An 18911-nucleotide genomic window follows, 5' to 3' on the forward strand; every position below is an offset into this window, starting at 1 on the left:
ATGGGACCATCCAACCAACCTGGTTTATGCCGTTCATATGCTTACTAGCACTCTATCAACAGAGCTGCTATGTTCCCTTTATTTTCAATCAATTTCACAACAGTTATATTAATCTTGTCCCTCCTACATCCTGTCCCAAATCCTACATACTGACCAAGTACCAGCCCTATTGCTTTAACCCTCCTCATGCATTACCCACTTCATATCTCTCTCCAGCCAGACTTTAAACCTGGAAAGCCTGCTAGCTATTGCGCGTGTCCTCTGTCTTCCTTCACTTCTTTTCTAAATAAACAGTCTGTTCCTAAGGATCAGCCACATAAAGATTGAAACACAAGCACCTACAGTTTAATTCACTGACTCCCCTCTGAGAGATGTAGAATGGAAGCTCTTGAAGAGCAAGATCCTCTTGTCCAGTACACTTACTTTTTGTAAATCCTCGCATGCATTTAAATAGAGGTTATTTTATGATTATTTCATATTCTCGAGCATTACAAAGAGCAAAAAATAAAGCATCAGCAGCTAAAAGAATGTACATTAAGTAAACCTGAGTTATTAATTTTGCACAAATCTCTTACCTTAGCAGATTCCGGAATTTATTGTAGCGGGAAATACTGTGAAAACAAATGTCCCTTATTTTTTCCCTGTAATTTCTCGTACTGAACACAGTAACTGAACACTGTAATACAAGTTCGGATGTGTGGAAGCCTCTCCGTAAGCTGCTACCTTACAACGACATGGCAATGAAGTTAATCTTTACTTAAAAACAGGTTTTCCTGTACTTGTCTTGGTCACTCTGCAGTGATGGGAAATGAGGATTCCTTTTGCTGAGATACTTGAGCAACCAGCAGCCTCTGAAAAAATATAGGACAAGTATGTGAAGATAAGGTATGACAAAGCCTTTAGGCTGAGTAATTAGGAGAGTCAAGGAAAAGAGAGGAAGATTAAGGAATATGGAGGCAATTTCAGTATTTAGCCTTGTGACAGGCTGTGCCCTAGTAGGGCTTCACAATGGGTATCAGGGATTTGGCCACACAGTGAAGATGAATGAGACCAACTCAAATTCTGCAGAGGAAAGGCAGTTACCTGACTCCTTGAAAGGGGCACAAGGGGAACTGCAAGCCTGGGATGGAGGAGGAGATGATTTTTATCTTGCTGCTTAAGAAAAGGGGAGGGTAAAGAGAGATGTATTTTTTTTCTTTTTTAGATTTAGTATCCCATTCACACAGCTGCTGCTGCAGCCTCCTGTCCTGCAGCTAGCCTGGACAGTAAGACTATCCTGGAGCAGTGATGATACTAGAAACATGGGCATCCAGTCTGCCACACCGGATCCACCAGAGAGGACCAAAAGCATACCGTGCTTCTGCCTGCTGGAAGGAAATGCACGGGTAAACTGTCTGTGTGCACAGCAGTTGCCAGGCCAGAGCCTCCTGGCCCTTCCACTATGTGGGATGAGTGGTATCACCTGCAAAAGAGTTAAGCGCCTGGACTTCACGCTTTTATTTCCAAGAGCCATGGACTTGGCCAATGACCTGCGTGATGATGTCCAGCAACTCCCCATGGTAGCCTGCCAACAGTCCCAGCCCAGCAAGTCAATAGCAGGGCAGGTACCCTAGCACAGAAACACTGCTTCTGTTAGCAGAAACCTCACAAGTCAGAGGTCCAAGCAAACTTCTTGATGTTTTGCAGCTGTGCACTGTAAAGGCTGTTGAAAACGACACCAAAGATTTCAATTGCCGCTCTGCCTGTTCCAAATGAAATTTGAAGGGTTATGAGAAAATAAGGCTTCCATAAAGAATGAATAATCAAAAAAAACCCAATTGCAATTTTGAGCATGCATTAATATAAAAGCTGTAAATACATAAGAATTTTAAATTAACTAAAGTGTACACTCTATATTCATGCCTCTGACTACAGATAGCTGGATGTTTGTTAAAATCATATAGGTAGAGTACAGGCAGCAGGTTTAAGTATTTGGTCAGAGATCTGTTCTTAAAGAAAAACACATCCAACTAATACAGACACAATCTGAGAAAAGAATTAAACTACACATACAAGGCTTTCAAGTCTATCTCAAATCACTGTCATAGCACACAGACTTCTTGACTTTTGAGCTGCCCCTTCCCATTCACCAGAAGGGAGACTTCGTGGGTCACTGGACACGCAGTTCAGCCTAGGACAGTACTCAGGGGGAAGACAATTTTCAGCTCCAGCTACTACAACTCACGGCAGGGAAACACGCTAGCTGAAGTTGCTGTTTAGCTGAAGTAGGTATGTAGAAAATATGTTGAGCAACTCTTGCAGGAACATTGCTTTTATGTTCTCAGTGCACTTCTGATGTGACCGCTACTAAAATTCCTGTGCCAGAACTGTAGTCTCATTCCAGTAAAATCAGTGCTACAATCTTCCCCTTCCTATTCATAGGAAGCACAGCATCTTATAGGTACTTTTTTCTCTTGAATAGCATGACTGACTTTGATACTTGAGGAACCATGTGCATGCAGACATGAAGCTGAACCTGTGTCAGTGTCTTACGTACTAAGCACTTTCTACTTCTGCTTTCTCTCCTCCTCATCTTTTATCAGCATATCCCATCAGTTCTTCTTTGCTATCATACTATTCTATGAACTCATACCATTCTGACAGACAAAGACTTTTCTAGAATTATCTAGGCTGTAAGGACAGCCTGGATTCTTTGGGGGTAGATCCATAAAGGACACAGAGAGAGGCATGGTGATGTTCAGCCTTAGGCAGGTCCATAGCCCTAAGACGAGGAGCTCAAGTACCTATTAAAGGATGAAGCCTCAGAAGGACCATTGCAACAGCACTGTAAATAAGGAAGCATCCAAATTATCATAAAACAATAAATAGAGAAAGGCTGCAGACAGAAAAGTATGTTCCTTCTGGATCACCAACAATTCCCTACATTGCAAAATTCAATACCTACCTCAAACCGAGATTCACAGTCCGTAATACCCTCCCGAAAGGAAGAACTGGGGAGAAGGATGTGTTTGATGGATGCATGCAGATGCCACGGTTACCTCTAGAGGGGCTTCTGTCCAATTCCTCCCTTCCAGTCCTTCAGAGACACTAAAAAACAATTCTCAGCCCTATCACTCTTCTGCCCCACACAGCTTCCAGCACTGACTTGCACAGTGGTTTGCAATACTTGCAACGTAGGTAGCACAGTGCAGTTACACTGAATGGCTTGGCTCTCAAACTCTCTACTTCTTCTAAACACTGAGACAGTCTTAACCTTCCCCCCAACCCTCAAATCTTTTGCAGTTTTCCCAGCTTTCCAGTGATTGCTGAAAATCCCTGTTAAAAGTTCAGAACACTCCTAAGCAGAATCTGGAAATATTAAAAGAATTACGTTACTCAATCCACCCAAATGTTTTCCCTCAGAAACCGCTGTTTAATATACTACCTTGCTACCAATTAAGTGGAAAATATTTTACCACCATAATATATCACACTATTTCTTTTAGAACAGTTCCTTACAGAAGTAGCTTTATGGAATATCCCTGCCTTCCTAACAGTATAAGCATCTCATTTTAGAGCACTAGATCTATGCCATTGCTATGGTTAATCTATTCCTTACGTATAAGCTTACAGTATTTTTTTTCCAACTGTCATAAGCTGCAGCAGCAAGTAAGTACAAGTTTCTAGTACATACTGCCAGCTCTTCTTTAGATTCCCAAATTCTCCATTTGCTAAAACACATACTAGGTTCAGCTTTATTTTCACTTGCCTTCTTTAATGGAAGATACTTTTGAATTAGATCGTCTTCTCTTGTGATTTCTGCATTGTATTTGCATCTGTGCACAAATAGCCTTCAAAAACAGCAGTTACAGTTTAAAACTGATGACTCAGCAAGCAGTTATGGGGAAAGGCAAGTATCGGCTCACAGAATTGCAAGCATTCCTTTACGCGTTTTTACAAAATTACACCTTCAACTGAGACCACGTCGGCAGTTTCTGTTATCGCAGTATCCACTGTGAAACAGAGCGGAAATGGGCTAATCCAACCGTCAATGAAGTTTACATTCCCTGCATTCTCCAATGGCATCCAGTGGAAGCCACATAAAGAAGCAATGATGCTGGAAACAGGACCTGTTGTTCTGAGCCTTAAGGTGGAAAAGCTCCATCCTTTTCTATTAGGGACCCTGCTGAAAGACATTAAAAACTGCTGCCTTTAACATTAAAACATACAAAACAAAACAAGGTATGCCTCAGCACAGATGAAAGAGTCAAAGTTCTGAAAAGCTGACCAATTCAGCACAGTTCTTGCTCCAGTTTTCTACCCCAGTTATCCAGGATGCTCTTTTGATCTCCCTGGGGGTTTGCCTTGGGACAGCTGTTCACTGCAGAAAGGCTCCCCCACTCATCCCAGGGGCCACTCCTCCCCAATGGATTTATGCTGTAGGATCCTGGCTCGTGAGGTATCCTTTCAGGTTGCCCACCCCCTCTTCCAGACCATTCTTTCATAACAGGCAACGCTCGTTGGCTCTCAGGAGATGACTGGGCTCCTCTGCCTCATCCTTCTCTGAAGGTTCATGCAGAACACCAGGACAAAGTAAGCATGCGTTCATCCCTACTGCCACCCACCAGCACGGCCGCCCCGACAGGACACACAAAATGCACAGGGCCTGTGCAGTAAGCGGTAAAGAGTGAAAATTTGTACCGCCCACAACTACTACAGCAGGAGAGGGGAAGAGAAGCAGGTAGGAAGGAATGCACAGCTGAAGAAAGTCCAGGTAAGGAGTGAATGGCCACATGTAGGAACAGCTCCAGCCAAAGAGTAGGAAGTTCTACAAGTGCTCAAGTTTTATCCCTGTCACGGCCCTCGGTGGAGCATCTCGCTGCCTCTTCCTGCCACATGATCCAATAAAATAAAGCTTCCTGCACAGTCAGGCCTCTCTTGTACGATGGTGTCCACGATCGTGTTTCCCCACACCGTTATCGCTGCAGAACGTTGAGGGGAATGGGGGTTTTTAAACGTTTGAGCTGCTGGCTGGGGAGCAACTGAGCTGTTCTTCATCTGTTCTCTACTCTAGCAGGAGAAATTCTTCTATGGCATTATTTTTATTTTATTTGTAACTGTGCCACTTCATAGCAAAAAAAATCCCAAACAAACCCAACTGTATGAATGAGACACTGTACGTTTGACAGTTTGAACTGAGCTGTGGTGTTAATGGACAGACTGCAATACTGCAGATCAGCTTCCAGGAGCTGTGTTACTGATCCCTGTGTGATGGTGGTCTGTCATCCCTTGAAAACATCTACTCAGCAACACTGCCTACACTGCTTCACGCCAGCAAGATGTCCTCCATCTACTCTGATAAGACCGCCCAGCAGCTGCTATTTAGCTGATAACAGAGACAGAAAAATCCTAATAAAATAGCTCCGAATTAGACTATTGCAAATTCAACACACAAGTTGAAGAGAAAAAAAAAATGGGCAGGTTTGTCAGAGCAGCCACAAGGCAAAATTCAGCCCTGCACCACACGCAAGCACCAGGGCTAGACAGTACCTGCAGCAACATTACTGTGCCAAAGCTAACCCTAAATAAAGAACAGGAAATGCAGGTAGAAGAGTAATCTACTCAGTATATGATTTAATCAAGAACTTTTGTTTTGTGGGTATAAATGCACCACCATCATTCTGTATCATCAAGTGTTCAACATGTAGAAAACATGTATTAAATAAACCCAGCTTTGGCATTGAAATTTTGGCATATCTTAGTTGTGGTCTCCAAAGCATAAAATCTCTAACTTGTACACCTTGCTAGGTAGTGCCATGAAATGCATTTGCCCTGTGCAAGTTACTGTCTTTCAGGACGTAACCCAGCTGGGTGTGAAGTTGAAGATTACTGTAAAATAAAGGTACTGGAGACAAGCGCACATTATTGCAATTAACCAGAAAATTTATTACAAAATAGTCTGCACAGAGAAGCAAAGAACATGCTGAAGAAACAACACGCTGAAACAAGAAAGTAGATCTGTTTGTACAGAACAAAGTACAATGATGTCTTCATCAAGACGACATGACTTACTGAAGGAAACCAATTACTTCAAATAGCCTGTGAACTTACAGGCAACTACAAACAAGAAGCTATTAACAAAATTGCTTTTTTTAGGTCCTTGTGTGGTATCTGTGTGAAGTTGCTTTCAGTCCACTCTACCAAAATAAACTACAGAGAAAAAGTCATCTAAAGACACAGCATTTATTTTAAAACCTGGAAAAATTACGCAATAAACCTCAGTCAGTTAGTCCAGGATAGCTTTGAAATCTTGACAAAGAGATGGTTCTGTCACTGTCTTCAGTAGCGCCATAGTATCCTTTGGGATCTTCCTGAATAGCTGCATCTTACCTACCAAAATATCAGAAACAATTAATTACTGCTACAAGTAACAAACAATTGTGTTTTAGGGAAAATGCTAATAAAATCAATACTAGCTGAATCCAATTTAAAAGTTGGAACACCTGGAATATGGGGATAAAAAAACTATAACAAAATATGCTACTATTCTTCCACTCTTAAATCAGTATTTTAACATATGATTTTTAGCCTAACTAAGAAAACCAAGGATCACATTCCTCCTACTATGTCCTTGTAACACTTCTCTGTTTGGATTTAAGAATTTTCAAGTTTTTTTGAAAAGTATAAGACCATTCATTGCACAACTATATCCACCAAAAAAGGCCTTCTGTCAAAACATGATTACTTTGAAAGGCCCTATTTTAAACAATGCAAAGGACCAGGGATGGGTCCTTATCTGGTTGCTAATGTTTACCTACAGCAGGAAGGGATTCCCAGACTGTTTCTTTCCCCCTCTACTTTCAGATATGACATCAAAATAGCCTATACCTGGAACTGACATATACAAAAAGATTTTAAAGAATAAAATCATGTGGAAAATGCACCTTTTGCTATACCAAGCAACAGCAATTCTCCCCACTGTGTTTCCTTGTAAGAGAAGAGAGGCTAACTGGAAAGCCACCCTTAAGTGGAAAATTCTGGAGACTAAATGAGGCTTAGATCGGGAATGAAATTTTTATAATAGAACATAACAGCTCTGAAACACAGAAGGTCACCCGAATCTATTGTCAACATAGCTACAGACGATAAAAATGACTTTTCAAAGATTAGGAAGAACATGTAAAATCCTAGCAACAGTTTAAGTCCATTACCTAAACAGAGTTGGCAAAATTGTCAATGGTGCAGAAAGGCAGAACTGCTCAATAAACATGTGTTCTGTATTTGGAAAGAAGACAGATGATGTACTTATATCTTATCATGATAAGGAAAGACTCTTGCTCCTTTCCCCACTGGTAACAATAGGAGGGATGTTAAACAGTAACTATGTTTTAAATACTTAACTCTGAAGAATGAGGACAACTAGTACTGACAAGTCCCTAATGTTGATATTTAACAGGTTTTGGAACAGTGGGAAGAACCTCCTCCCCAAAACCTATCAGCCTGATATCTATTCCCATGGAGAGTAATGGAAAGGCATGTGCAGGGAGACAAGGAAAAAAAAATTAAGTTTATATCAATTCTTGTCAACAACGTGATCTTACAGGGGTAACAGGTTTTAAACAGCTGATACAAACTCCAAAATTACAACAAAAAGTGTAGTTGTTCAGTCAACACAGGCACTATTACCAGCCTTGGTTATCTCTGTGCTACAGATTGCTGTGCCCTATAGAGATACTGAGCTAACTGTATAGGAACCCACCTGAGAACCAGTGGCTTCCCCGCCACAGCTACTCTGACATCCGCACATGCTACCTCATTTCCAGAAGCAAAACAGAGCTTAAAATACAGTTTTAAAATTTGCTCCATTATATCTACATAATGCTCAGCTCTGTGGTAACCTTCTCTACAGCATGATGTTCTGATTACAGTGACATCACCCAGGAAAAAGGCTGGTGCAGGCCAAACAAAACTACCTTCTAAGACAATAGAAAACTATCAACATCTCTTTAAATGCATTTTAGTGGTTTTTTTTCAGGACAGGAGACTTAGTATCTTACTAGCTTTGGAAAAGAATAACACCACGTACAATCAGGTGACTGAGAAATAGCCTTTATCTACTATCAGAGTTCTTGGAGACATGGAGCTAATGATGCACGTTCACACCAAGGGTATGCCTATGACTTATTACTACAGATCACAAGAGTCTTTGTACAGCTTTACAGTACCAGCACACTGATGCCTCACCTTCCCTCCTGCTCAGCCCCTAGGTGGTGCCCCTGGTGCCTTCTCAGTTCCTTCCCAAAACCAGTTTGAGATGGGTTTTAAAACCTCAACTAACTCTTAAAGGAAGCAGAAAGGCAGATGGGAAGCAAATAAAAATATATATATATATGTAGTCAGCTGGTCTTGTCAGCTTTCAGTCAGGTCAGCACCTCCACCCTGAACGTACTGTCAGATTCAACAGCAAAGCATGCACAGAGAAGCATGGGGGAGCTTTGGCTTGGATTGTGGCTGCCAGTCAAAGATCCCAAGAGCAACACCTTCAGCATTAGAGGTGAAAACTCAGATGTGCTCTATATGGACCTTAGAGAAGTGACACAGCTCCCAGAGAAGCTATTATATTACTGGGTGTGACTACTGCATTCTCTGCTCAGTTCTTCAGTTTCTGTCCATTCCAAGTGAGGCAACAGCCATCTCCTCCTTTCCCGGAGGCAGCCTGCTTCCCCTGGTACTTCTGGAAGGGCTGAAGAGAACTGGCTTCTCAGCAGCAGCAATCAGACATGGTGCCCCCAGTTCTGGTGTCGGTGAGTAACTCTGAGAGAAGGAGCTTCTCTGGGAGAGGCTGCTGGAGTTCTGCTCCACACAGAAAGTGCACAGCTGTCAGGAACACGCCTGGTGCAATCCCAACCATCAGTTCTGGAACCCGACGGAAGAATTTCTCGGTATTGTATAATAAAACCACCCAAGTAATGACTCATTCAGAGTGTGAATTACAGAGTCAGTGCTGAGAGTCTGGCAGCTAAATTCAACAGTACTGACTGCTTCAGAAACACCTACTGCTGTTCACTTTTAATATCTTAGAACTGAAAATTCTATTACTTCTGTGGCTGACCTGGGGACAGACCGCACAACTGGTCAGAGAGCGAGCTCCCAGAGGCCAGCTCCACAGGCAGCTTCTTTCACTGAGTAGAAGAGTCCAAGATTTGCCACACAACTCTACTACGATACAGCATATGCAGCACAGCAAGTGCTGCTGTTTCAAAGTGACCCCAGTGACACTATTTTTAGTAAGAGTTTACATTGCAGGAGGAACTTATTTAGTTGCCAGTTAATCTGCTTTTTAAAAACAGAAAACTGACCATTCATATTTCATTTAGTTAAACCTGCTGAGAATGTTTATATGATTAACCCTATCTCATTAAGCTTTGTGAGCTGTACAAACTTATTGAGTGCTAAGTATCACTAGCTGTCCCTAAGAACAAGGCTCTGGAACATACAGTGCTGAAAAACATACGATTTTAATTTGCCTACTCAGTAAACCTGACTGAAATCAGAAAGCTCATTAATGTACATTTTAGAACACTTTATGGTAAGAAAAGTTTAAAAATCCATTAGATTCCAAGTTCTATTATAATTAACCATATTTCAAACTGTAAAAATAATCGAACACTTACAGATTTTTAGGGGCTTAAGCAGGCATTTGTAAACAACTTTGTGGTTTGACAGTTTGACAGTGAAGGCATGATAGCAGAGCCATTCTGCTGCCTCAGAAGGGAACACGCCGGATGCACCTTTGTTATCTAAAGCAACCCCTAGAGACAGAACAGGAAAATAACGTCACTGAAAAAGATGAGCATTAAGATGCCTGACCTCTCCTCTCTTCCTATAAAACCACTCCAAGATATTTTTACTAAAAACTGATGTAGTTAATGAAGCCTTGTATGTCAGCAAAGGACTAAAAACTAAAACCTGAAACATTTTAGTATCTTCAGGAAATTGAGTTTATAAAAAATGCACTGTGATTCCTGTCATGCACTTCATATTTTTCATTCTTGATTTTATCTCAAAATGACATGATCTGACTGCACACTCAAGACAGTTTATTTAAAAAAAAAATACACCAAAAAAAAACCACCAAAAAAAAAACCCCAAACCCAAACATGTACTTCATTGCCATTAACATACTATACCTGCATTTTTTGCTTTCAGGATACCATAGCAGCATGATGCAGTTTCAGAGATGATCCTTAGGAAGAAATAAGGATTGTTTCTAACTTTCTGGTTGAAGGGAAGTTGCAGAACACAGGCGTGGAACCTGTTCACAAAACCAGCCTATTTAATCAGAAGTCATTTGCAATTTAAAGTGAAACTAGTATTACATACCTGAGGCACTATACAACATTTTAAAACACCCAACAGTCTTTAGCTATACCAACACTTAGCATAAAACACCTCTCCTATATATACACATCCCTGGACTGTCAGACACATATGATGTTTGTTTGTAAATTCTGTGCTGAAAGATCTTGAAGGCACCTGCTTTGGCAACAGAATTCGCTTCTGAGGACAACTGTCCTACGTGCACGGGAAGTTAAACTACGCATCCCCACCAATTCCAGATCACAGACCACGCAGCCAGAGAACACCCACATGACAGAGTCCGAGTAAGAAAAAACAAAACAAAACACAATCCCACAACAAATTCTGTTGTTCAGGAAAACAGATCTCCAAATGACATAGCGTTCCACAGACCAGGGTTCCCACTCTTTTGTCTATTTGGAATCCAGTTCTATGGAAATTACCTGTATTTTATGCTCCCTTATATCTCTGTTTGGACATATTTTAAAACTGCTGGGGGCTTTTTTGTGGGTTTTTTTTTTTGGTGGTTTGTTTGTTTTTCCAGACTCTGGCATTATAATCCTGCTTATGCTGAATATAGTCAACAATTACAATGCTGATTTTTAATTACTCAGCAGTGTATATACCTGTTTATTAAATTAACCCAGCATAAGCATAATCACTTCAAGAAATTTTGACATTTTAAAGTATTTAAAGGATAAACATAATTACCACACTGCATCACAGAGCTCTGGCTGAATTAACCTGACATGCTGTTAGCATGGTGGACAGTTTCTTTAAAGGTACTCTAACATAAAGACCTTTGATTAGAGTGCTACCATAAAAGCAAACAGAAGTAACTAAGTAATCATGTCCAACATCAGAGTAAAACCGTAAGTCACTCACAACACAAAGTTTAAGAGTTTGACATATCAGTGTTGTACTAGACAAGTCCAGTTACACTTTTTGGACACAGGAATGATACAGCGTGAATGTGGACCAAGCTGAATTTAGGAACAAACTAAAATGTTGCTTCCTAACAAGTATAAGCCTAGCAGAAGAGCAACACCTGATTTCTGTTGGAAGGAAAGCAACTCTTATACCTTTTTTGCATTAAAACAATAAATGAACAATTACTTGGTGCTGCAAACCATTCAAAGTTTTTGATGCATGAGGATTAGTATTTCCTCCCAATTTGCTTATCAGTTTTGATTTCCTTCCCTTTATCCTTGTTTAAAACATTCACTTCCTCTGCTGGTCAAGAACAGCTCACAAAAAACCCAAGTTATTACCAGCTAAGGACCAATTAAGTAGTTTTCAGCAGTTAAGAAACTGCAATTAACTTGGTATAATGAAACCTCTCTTATGGCAAAGTTATACAGGTCAAAGTTCTATATAATTTTAATAGATACAAAGTTCTAAATATAAACTGGTTAATGAGTGATAAGGCTTCTCGTCACCCCACTGCAGCAAAGCAGGCAGCTTTTCTTGAGGTCAGCTGTCAATATCCAGAAAGAAAAATGAAAATCCATTTAGTGAAGTGTCACTTAAACACATGCATCAATATAATCCTATACGCTGAATCTAATAGTATTACGTAAGAATGGTGTTGAAACAAGAATAACGTGACTTACTACTGACATTTACCAATGCGCATTTTTATGGCACACTTTTTCATAATCCATAGCTCCTCCATGTGTCAAGAAAGAGTAATGAAATATTCAGATTCACTGTTGAAAAAAGAGTGACCTACCTGTAAGCCTGAAGTAAAAATATCTTGTAGATGTTAATGAAAACTGTTCTAAGACTATTGATCTAGAACAGAACAGAAAGAGGGCTATAGGAATATTTTACTGTCATGATTTGTTCAAGTTCAACAGCATAAGATGACTTAGAGATCTAGAGAAAAAACATTTGATACTAAACTTCAAAGATTTCTGTCATGTACCTAAGTAACAATATTGTCAAGGTTCAGGCCTGGAAGGTGCTGAGACCCCAAATCTTAGTTGATGTCGACATTTCCAAGCTATGTGTACGACCTCTCAAAATCAACTCTTTTTTAGAACTCAAAGCAGTTTTAATGCTTTTTACCACTAATCACAATATTTCCAAACATCCATTTCCACGTTCCCACCTGTAAATCAAGAAATAAACAGTGGCATTTCAGTTTGAGGACTGTAATCAATTTGTATCTCATGTTTTTCCCAGCTGTTCTACTTGAATTGAAGGAAAGACTTGATCTGATAGAAGTACGGGTATAACTAGGAAAAAAAAAAAAAGAAAACAAGTAGTTAAACTCCATGGGCTAACAGCCTAAATTAAATTCTGTAAAGTAAGCCTCATTTAACTTATGTTACAGAGGTTGCCTGCTAATCAATGAGCCAATAGCTAAAAAGATGACTGTAACTAAATTCAATTTAGAAACAGACTGGACATTGTGGCATTAAGGCTATTAGCTAAGGAATGACTTCAGCACCTCAGGGCTGAATAATTCACCCTGCTAAAAAAAACCCAAACCAATAATCTTAAACACAAACTGGATGTATTTCTATAACACATTGTCTAGCCAGATCATTATTAATGACTCCATTAACAACCAGGCTATACTCTGTGATCCATGCGATGCAGGAGCTTAGGCTGGAAGCCACCTCAGTTCACCCTGGAATTCCAGTTACTTATGTCAAGCGTATCAAAAGCAAGGCGGCCCTTGTAACAAACACCCTCAGGATTCAGATTAGCGTCTCCCAGACCAGTAGCACCAATGCCTTCATCAACGTAAACTGTTTCTTTTAGAAACACAGCTAATGAATACATGTCTTTGGCTCTTGATTTTAGTCCTCTGTTGTTACAGAAAATCATGTTGTATACATTCATATCCTAAACTGACCAAGCTTTTCTGTTTTGGAAGACTACTGAAGAACTTCACGAAGCTGGTGATGAAAAACCTCCCTCTAATTTCCCACTTAAATGTACGCATGGGCTGTTTGTATTAAATAGGGTCAATAACACAGCAATATTATCCTTCAGTTTAAACAGTTTTTTCTTGTTAATCTTTAACAAACACCTCATGCTATCTCTAGGAGTCCATGTAAAGGGTCTACACAGCTTTTCAGTAGGATACATTGTTCCATCACAAGTTCTATGCCATTTCAGACTGCTCTGTGTACATAGCCAAGGTTGCTAGTTTAAAGAGATTACTTCTCTACACTACCATCTGAAATGTACCAGGGGGAACACTTCTTATGTTGAAAGGATTACTAGCCCCTCTAGTCTATACAAAATTAATCCCAGTCTGTAGTTCATGTAATACTTAATGTTTCTTCAAGGAAGGTACATAAAAATAACAATTTCAGAACAATAAATGTAGTAAGGGTATCGGGTACAATACAGTGCATAACAGTGAAAGAAGCTGAACTAAGGTGATTGAATGAACTTTCTCAGAACCATGTAGCCACCATACAGTGTATGACCCTGGTCACTAGTGACCTGTGCCGCATTTGATGGTGTTAATGGTATGTACATTCCACCACGATGGAATGAAGAAAATAGCAGGCTGCACAGCAAAATAAAATGTTTAAATTTTGGTATAAAAAACAGAATTGTAAAATCTATTTTGCAGTTAATTCAACTCCACCATCCACAAGACACCCTTGTGCTTCTCCCACTGTGCACAACAGACTGTAAAGCTGACACTGGAGTACATAATTCTATTTACCTGGAGTAATCGCAGTAAACCTCAAGTGTCTGTACATCTAATAACAAACCACACCACGGGATCAAACGACAATCTGGCAGCTGTTTAAATTTGGAACATCCTGGGATATCATCAACAGGAAAATTCACGACTGTCTTATTGGGGTTTATTAAAAAGCCATACTCGGGAATACCTGTTGCTAGAGTCCTAAAACAGATATAAACAGTTAGCCTAACTCCTCCTGCAAAAGCAAACAGAAAACCCCACCATGCTGTGCAACAGATATGACCTTGCAAAAAAGGACAGAAATCAAAGGATAAAGCGAACCACAGCCAACTCTTTACGGTAAGGAACACAGCTGAACAAAACTGAGGATATTAGAGGTAAATAAATACATTAAGTAAGCAAGCTTAAGGATATGAGGATCATGGAGAAAAACTTTTACAAATTAATGCAAATTAGAACTTAAGCCATTTAATATTTGAGACAAGCTGCATAAACCACACTCACAGAAACCACTGAGACAAAATCACTGGAAGACAGAAGGGTTATTGTTTTTGAAAGTTAACGAAAACAAGGAGAATCCACATAACAGAAACCTCATTTCCCTGATGAAAAGTTTTGACCTTTCTTCACAAAGTTTTCCCTAAGGATGTTTTCAGTAGAGAACGCCTGCTGATTACCTACTACACATTGGATCAGCAGCGTCATCTCACGGACAGGCTGCAGTTTGTCTTACTTGGCGATGTATTCATGTGCAGGCTTCATTCTTTTAAAGACTGAAAGGAAGAGGTAGGCTCTTCTTGTTGGGGAGTAACAGACATAACACCGTCTCCTCAGAATTAATTTCTTGAGACCCCCCGTTCTAATAGTACATTAGAAAAAACTGTTACGACGTTGTGGCAGTGAGTTCATAGGATCTGTAAGCTGTTCTGGAAAACTTGCACAGAGAGGCAACTTCTCTGCAGAAAATTAACACAGCTGGTGCAGAAGCTGGTACAGAACAAAGATGCTGATAACTTCAAAGGGCAAGTAGGACAATATCTGCAATGCTACTGCAAGTGACATTATGCTGAAAAGATGTTATAGAGATTAATAGCTTGAGGTATCCCCAGCCTCTTAGTTTGACTTATCGTTTCCAGAGCTCTAAGTCTGCACATCCCTAGAAACATCTTTCTGTTCTGATAAGGAAATGAGGACAAATGAAGTCTTCAAAGCACACTATCCACTATTCAGTACAATTTGTAGTTCAAAATATGCTTAATTGATTTCAGGCTCACAACAGAGCTGCATCTTTCTGACTATTGAAAAGCATCATGTAACTGACTGCATTGTAGATGCTAAGCTTTTTTTTAAAACCTCTCCTTCAGATCCTTAAAACTGGCTTTGGCATCAGCAGAACTCCTCTTGGATACTGACTGTACATTCATATCCACTATAACCAGGAACCTCTTTTGGGGACCAACATTAAAAAAAAAAAAAGGTAGTTTTGAAGCACTCTGAAGAATTACCCTTTGGAAACTTCTGTGTGAGCTGCATGCTGCCATGCTATCAGTATCTTCAAATACTCACCCCAGAATATTAATGACCAGAAAATTCTTAGCAATATTGGATCAGAGAAAAGTTGCATTCTTTCCCCGGGAACAGAAGGTAGCAGCATGCCTGCCCGATAGAAACATTTTAAGAATGTAACTTTTCTTAAAAATTTGAGGGAAAATGGTCTGAAAAGACAACTGTCAGCTGCTTTGGTTAGTCTGCACGACTAATTGCTGCTAGAAGCTCCAGCAAGGTCAGTAGCCAGGTCCTTAATTTAAACTTCAGCAGGAATCCCCCATCATCTGAGCTGCAACAGATTGTTAGTTGGGCATCAAGAATGTAGCTATTTGGATTATTCCAAGGCACAGGCTACCAACAAGGACTCCAAAACAGCCCGTGATTATTAACCCATAAAACAAATATACCTATATGTTCAAGCATGTATCAAGATGAAAGAATGACATAAAAGGTGTTAAAGCTCATTACTTTGAAGACTATGTCTTTAATAGCATACCTTAGAAAAGTTCTTGCCTGCATTAAATGTGGCGTAACCAGCAAAAAGTCATCAATGAGACGTATTAGGACTCTGTAATCAAGAAGAAACTGATGTTAGATTTTTTTATATGTAATCCTTTCAAATTTTTGTCATACTTTTCAGAGCAACAACATGCCCATTTTAATTCACAAGAAGGTAGAGGCCAATATGATCTCCAATTCAAGTCTCGTGAAGAAATTCTCAGTTCTGCTTCTTTCGTAAAAATAAAGGAAAACAAAATAAAAAGAAGAAAGCAAAGGGGCTGGCTACATGAAATATGACAGGAATTTAGAGCGCACAAGCTACTCCACAGCAGCTGCTTGGGTACAGGGTTTTACACTTTTCCGAGGGAGAATTTGCAGTATCTTAATCCACAAGGCAAGGAAAGGTGGTGTAATACCAGGTACACAAGCAGATAGTGGATTCCTGATGTGCTCTAACTCTGTATCTTCATTTACCATGTAATAACTTGTTTGTGAAGCTATGACTTGAATTTAAAACAGACTACCGTTTAACACTGCTAAGGCTGGAATTGTCTTTTTCAACAGAATTCAGACCCCAAGCATGCCCATATTTTTCTGATAAATCCTGCCTAGCAGATCAGAGAGGAATCTCTGGAGATGATCTTGTCCAGTCTTCTCTTGAAAGCAGTATTGCCACCACTATGATCAGATCAGCTGCACCTTTGCCCAGCCAAATCTATAGCCAGGTTATTTTTTTGACTTAAAGGCGAAATGAAACTATCAAAATCATTCAACAGACACCTAAGTAACATTCTAAAAATCTGCCTTAATTAAAAACAGCTGCTACATTAAAAAGTGCATTCTTCTGAAAGCACTTTCATAATTTCAGTATGTATAAACAACATCCTTTGAAAGGAAAAGATAACTGTTTGAACTCATACCATCAGAGCATCCTAAAGCCTATGGGAAGAACTCTACTACTTGTATAGGAAAATGTTTAAAATTCTGAGACTTTCCATCACTCGGTGAGCCTCCCAAAAAGAGACACCAGATAGATGCACTTATCTAGAGTACTCTACACATTTCTTAGTTTCTTTTTTCTTTCTTAGGACAGAATTCACAGCAATGGAGGGAAATGTGTGAGCTTCAGGGTCCAGCTCATGCCTAAAGACCCTAATCTGGGATGCATCTGGGGCTCAGTTCATACAGAGGTCAAAGGGGCCCCAAAGTTTTTACACCTAATAAAGAGGTAGAGCTTTTATCAGGCTAGCTTTCTGTCAAGCTCCTAAGAAGCAAGCACAAGCAGGGCACAACGACTTAGAAGATGTACCAAGAGCCACACAGGGCTTCAAAGAACCACCAACATGCCTTGTAAAAAATCTGCAATAAAGCTGTGAACTTGATAATGTTAAGATTTACAGATAGTGAATTGGAAAGCCCTCAGGGATAAGCCTGGAGCATCAGAAAGCCTGTAATGAACATCCCATCTTGTTTCAGGACAAAAGACCATAGATGTTGTGGGAATGAGTATGGGAGAACCATAAGCTTCGATGTGCAAGAAGAGCTTGTCACACTCTTTACAGCTTCCCTAAATACCATGCTTTTTGTAAGAACAAGCCTTCTACTCACAGATCCAGGAAAGCTTATTTTCAGCCCTTTTCTTCCCAATCTTACAACAAACAGAGACATTTCCCCACAAAAAAAACCACAGTGACCCTGAAGCTGCAGAGATATTTGTGTGCACCACACTTATCTTGGAGAGCTGGAAATCCTTGAAATCCAATATGTAACTTCAGCGAAAATATTATGCCTCACTATAACAGAGCACAGAACAAAGCATCCCTACCCATCCTGCTGAACTCCACAGAGCAATTTGTTTTCCATGTCCCCATAGCATAAGCTGCAAAGTAAGGTTGACAAAATGGAGCCCTGTGGAATTCCACAACACTGTAAGTAGTACCTAGTAGAGAATAAAAAAAAAAATCAAAACATGCAACACGAAGATTGCTATAGCCATTAAACATTTACTTATTTTTCAAGTATAACATATATGTTTCAATAAGAAATATACTACATGCTTGCTAGCTAGCCTTACTTAATTTTTTTTCTTTCTTTCTTTCCCCTAAGAATCTACATATGGCTCCAGAAGTTTTAAGTTAAACAGTGGAAAAAAAAACGCACTAATACACATACTCCTTTTTTTTAACCAAACTCCAGTAGACAACTGTCATTAGATTAGTTTTACAACTGATCTAAAATGACAATGCCTCCCCTCCTCCTTCAGCTGCAGAGCCATCCTTCATTTAAGCTCATACTGTACATCTACATCAGGAATTAAATTTAGGTCAATTTGAGATGGAACACTTCCAACTTTTCTCAGAAACAACAGACATCCACCTTAAATTCAAATATAAATTTTCACCACTATCAAACCTTGCTAAGTTTTCTTAAAAAAGAAGGAAAAAAAAAGCTTTTTCATCAGCACAAGTGAGAGTAAAAATGCTTAACTCTGAAATAACTTAAGTCAATAATTTAAATGGAGGTGTTTATTCTCGGTGTATAGTTGCAGTGTGATCTGGCCAAGGGAAAGTTTTTTTGGGGTGTGCGTTTTGTTTTTCCCCCCACAAATAAATATCACTAATTTCAGCAAAATCTCTGACGGCTTAGCCCAACAGAGCACGTGATCCAGTTTTATACATCCCAGCTATACTGTAAATCACATTTATTTCCTCATTTAACTGCTCAGGCACAAAGCTATCTTACTTCCAACTAAGAAAAGCACTACATCCTGTGAAATGCTAACCCTTGTTATTTGTAATTATACTAAACTGACACCACACTTGAAAAATTTACTGAAGTTGCCAGT

The 18911-nt window shown here is 39.7% G+C and overlaps 1 protein-coding gene across 1 annotated transcript in view; it reads right to left on the bottom strand.

Moving 5' to 3' along the window:
• Positions 1-5944: 5944 nt before the first annotated feature.
• Positions 5945-18911, bottom strand: part of TERT (telomerase reverse transcriptase) — a 33955-nt gene continuing 20988 nt past the window's right edge. Inside the window, exons 9-16 of the mRNA XM_075084456.1 lie at positions 17892-18005; positions 16062-16133; positions 14033-14218; positions 12452-12578; positions 12071-12132; positions 10170-10294; positions 9654-9791; positions 5945-6369 (exon numbers count right to left, since the gene is read on the bottom strand). Of these exons, the coding sequence (XP_074940557.1) occupies positions 6266-6369; positions 9654-9791; positions 10170-10294; positions 12071-12132; positions 12452-12578; positions 14033-14218; positions 16062-16133; positions 17892-18005 (928 nt within the window). The 3' untranslated portion in view covers positions 5945-6265. The remainder of the gene's footprint in view (positions 6370-9653; positions 9792-10169; positions 10295-12070; positions 12133-12451; positions 12579-14032; positions 14219-16061; positions 16134-17891; positions 18006-18911) is intronic.

Source organism: Phalacrocorax aristotelis, chromosome 2 (genome assembly GCF_949628215.1).
Source record: "Phalacrocorax aristotelis chromosome 2, bGulAri2.1, whole genome shotgun sequence".
In the NCBI taxonomy this organism is placed as follows: domain Eukaryota; kingdom Metazoa; phylum Chordata; class Aves; order Suliformes; family Phalacrocoracidae; genus Phalacrocorax; species Phalacrocorax aristotelis.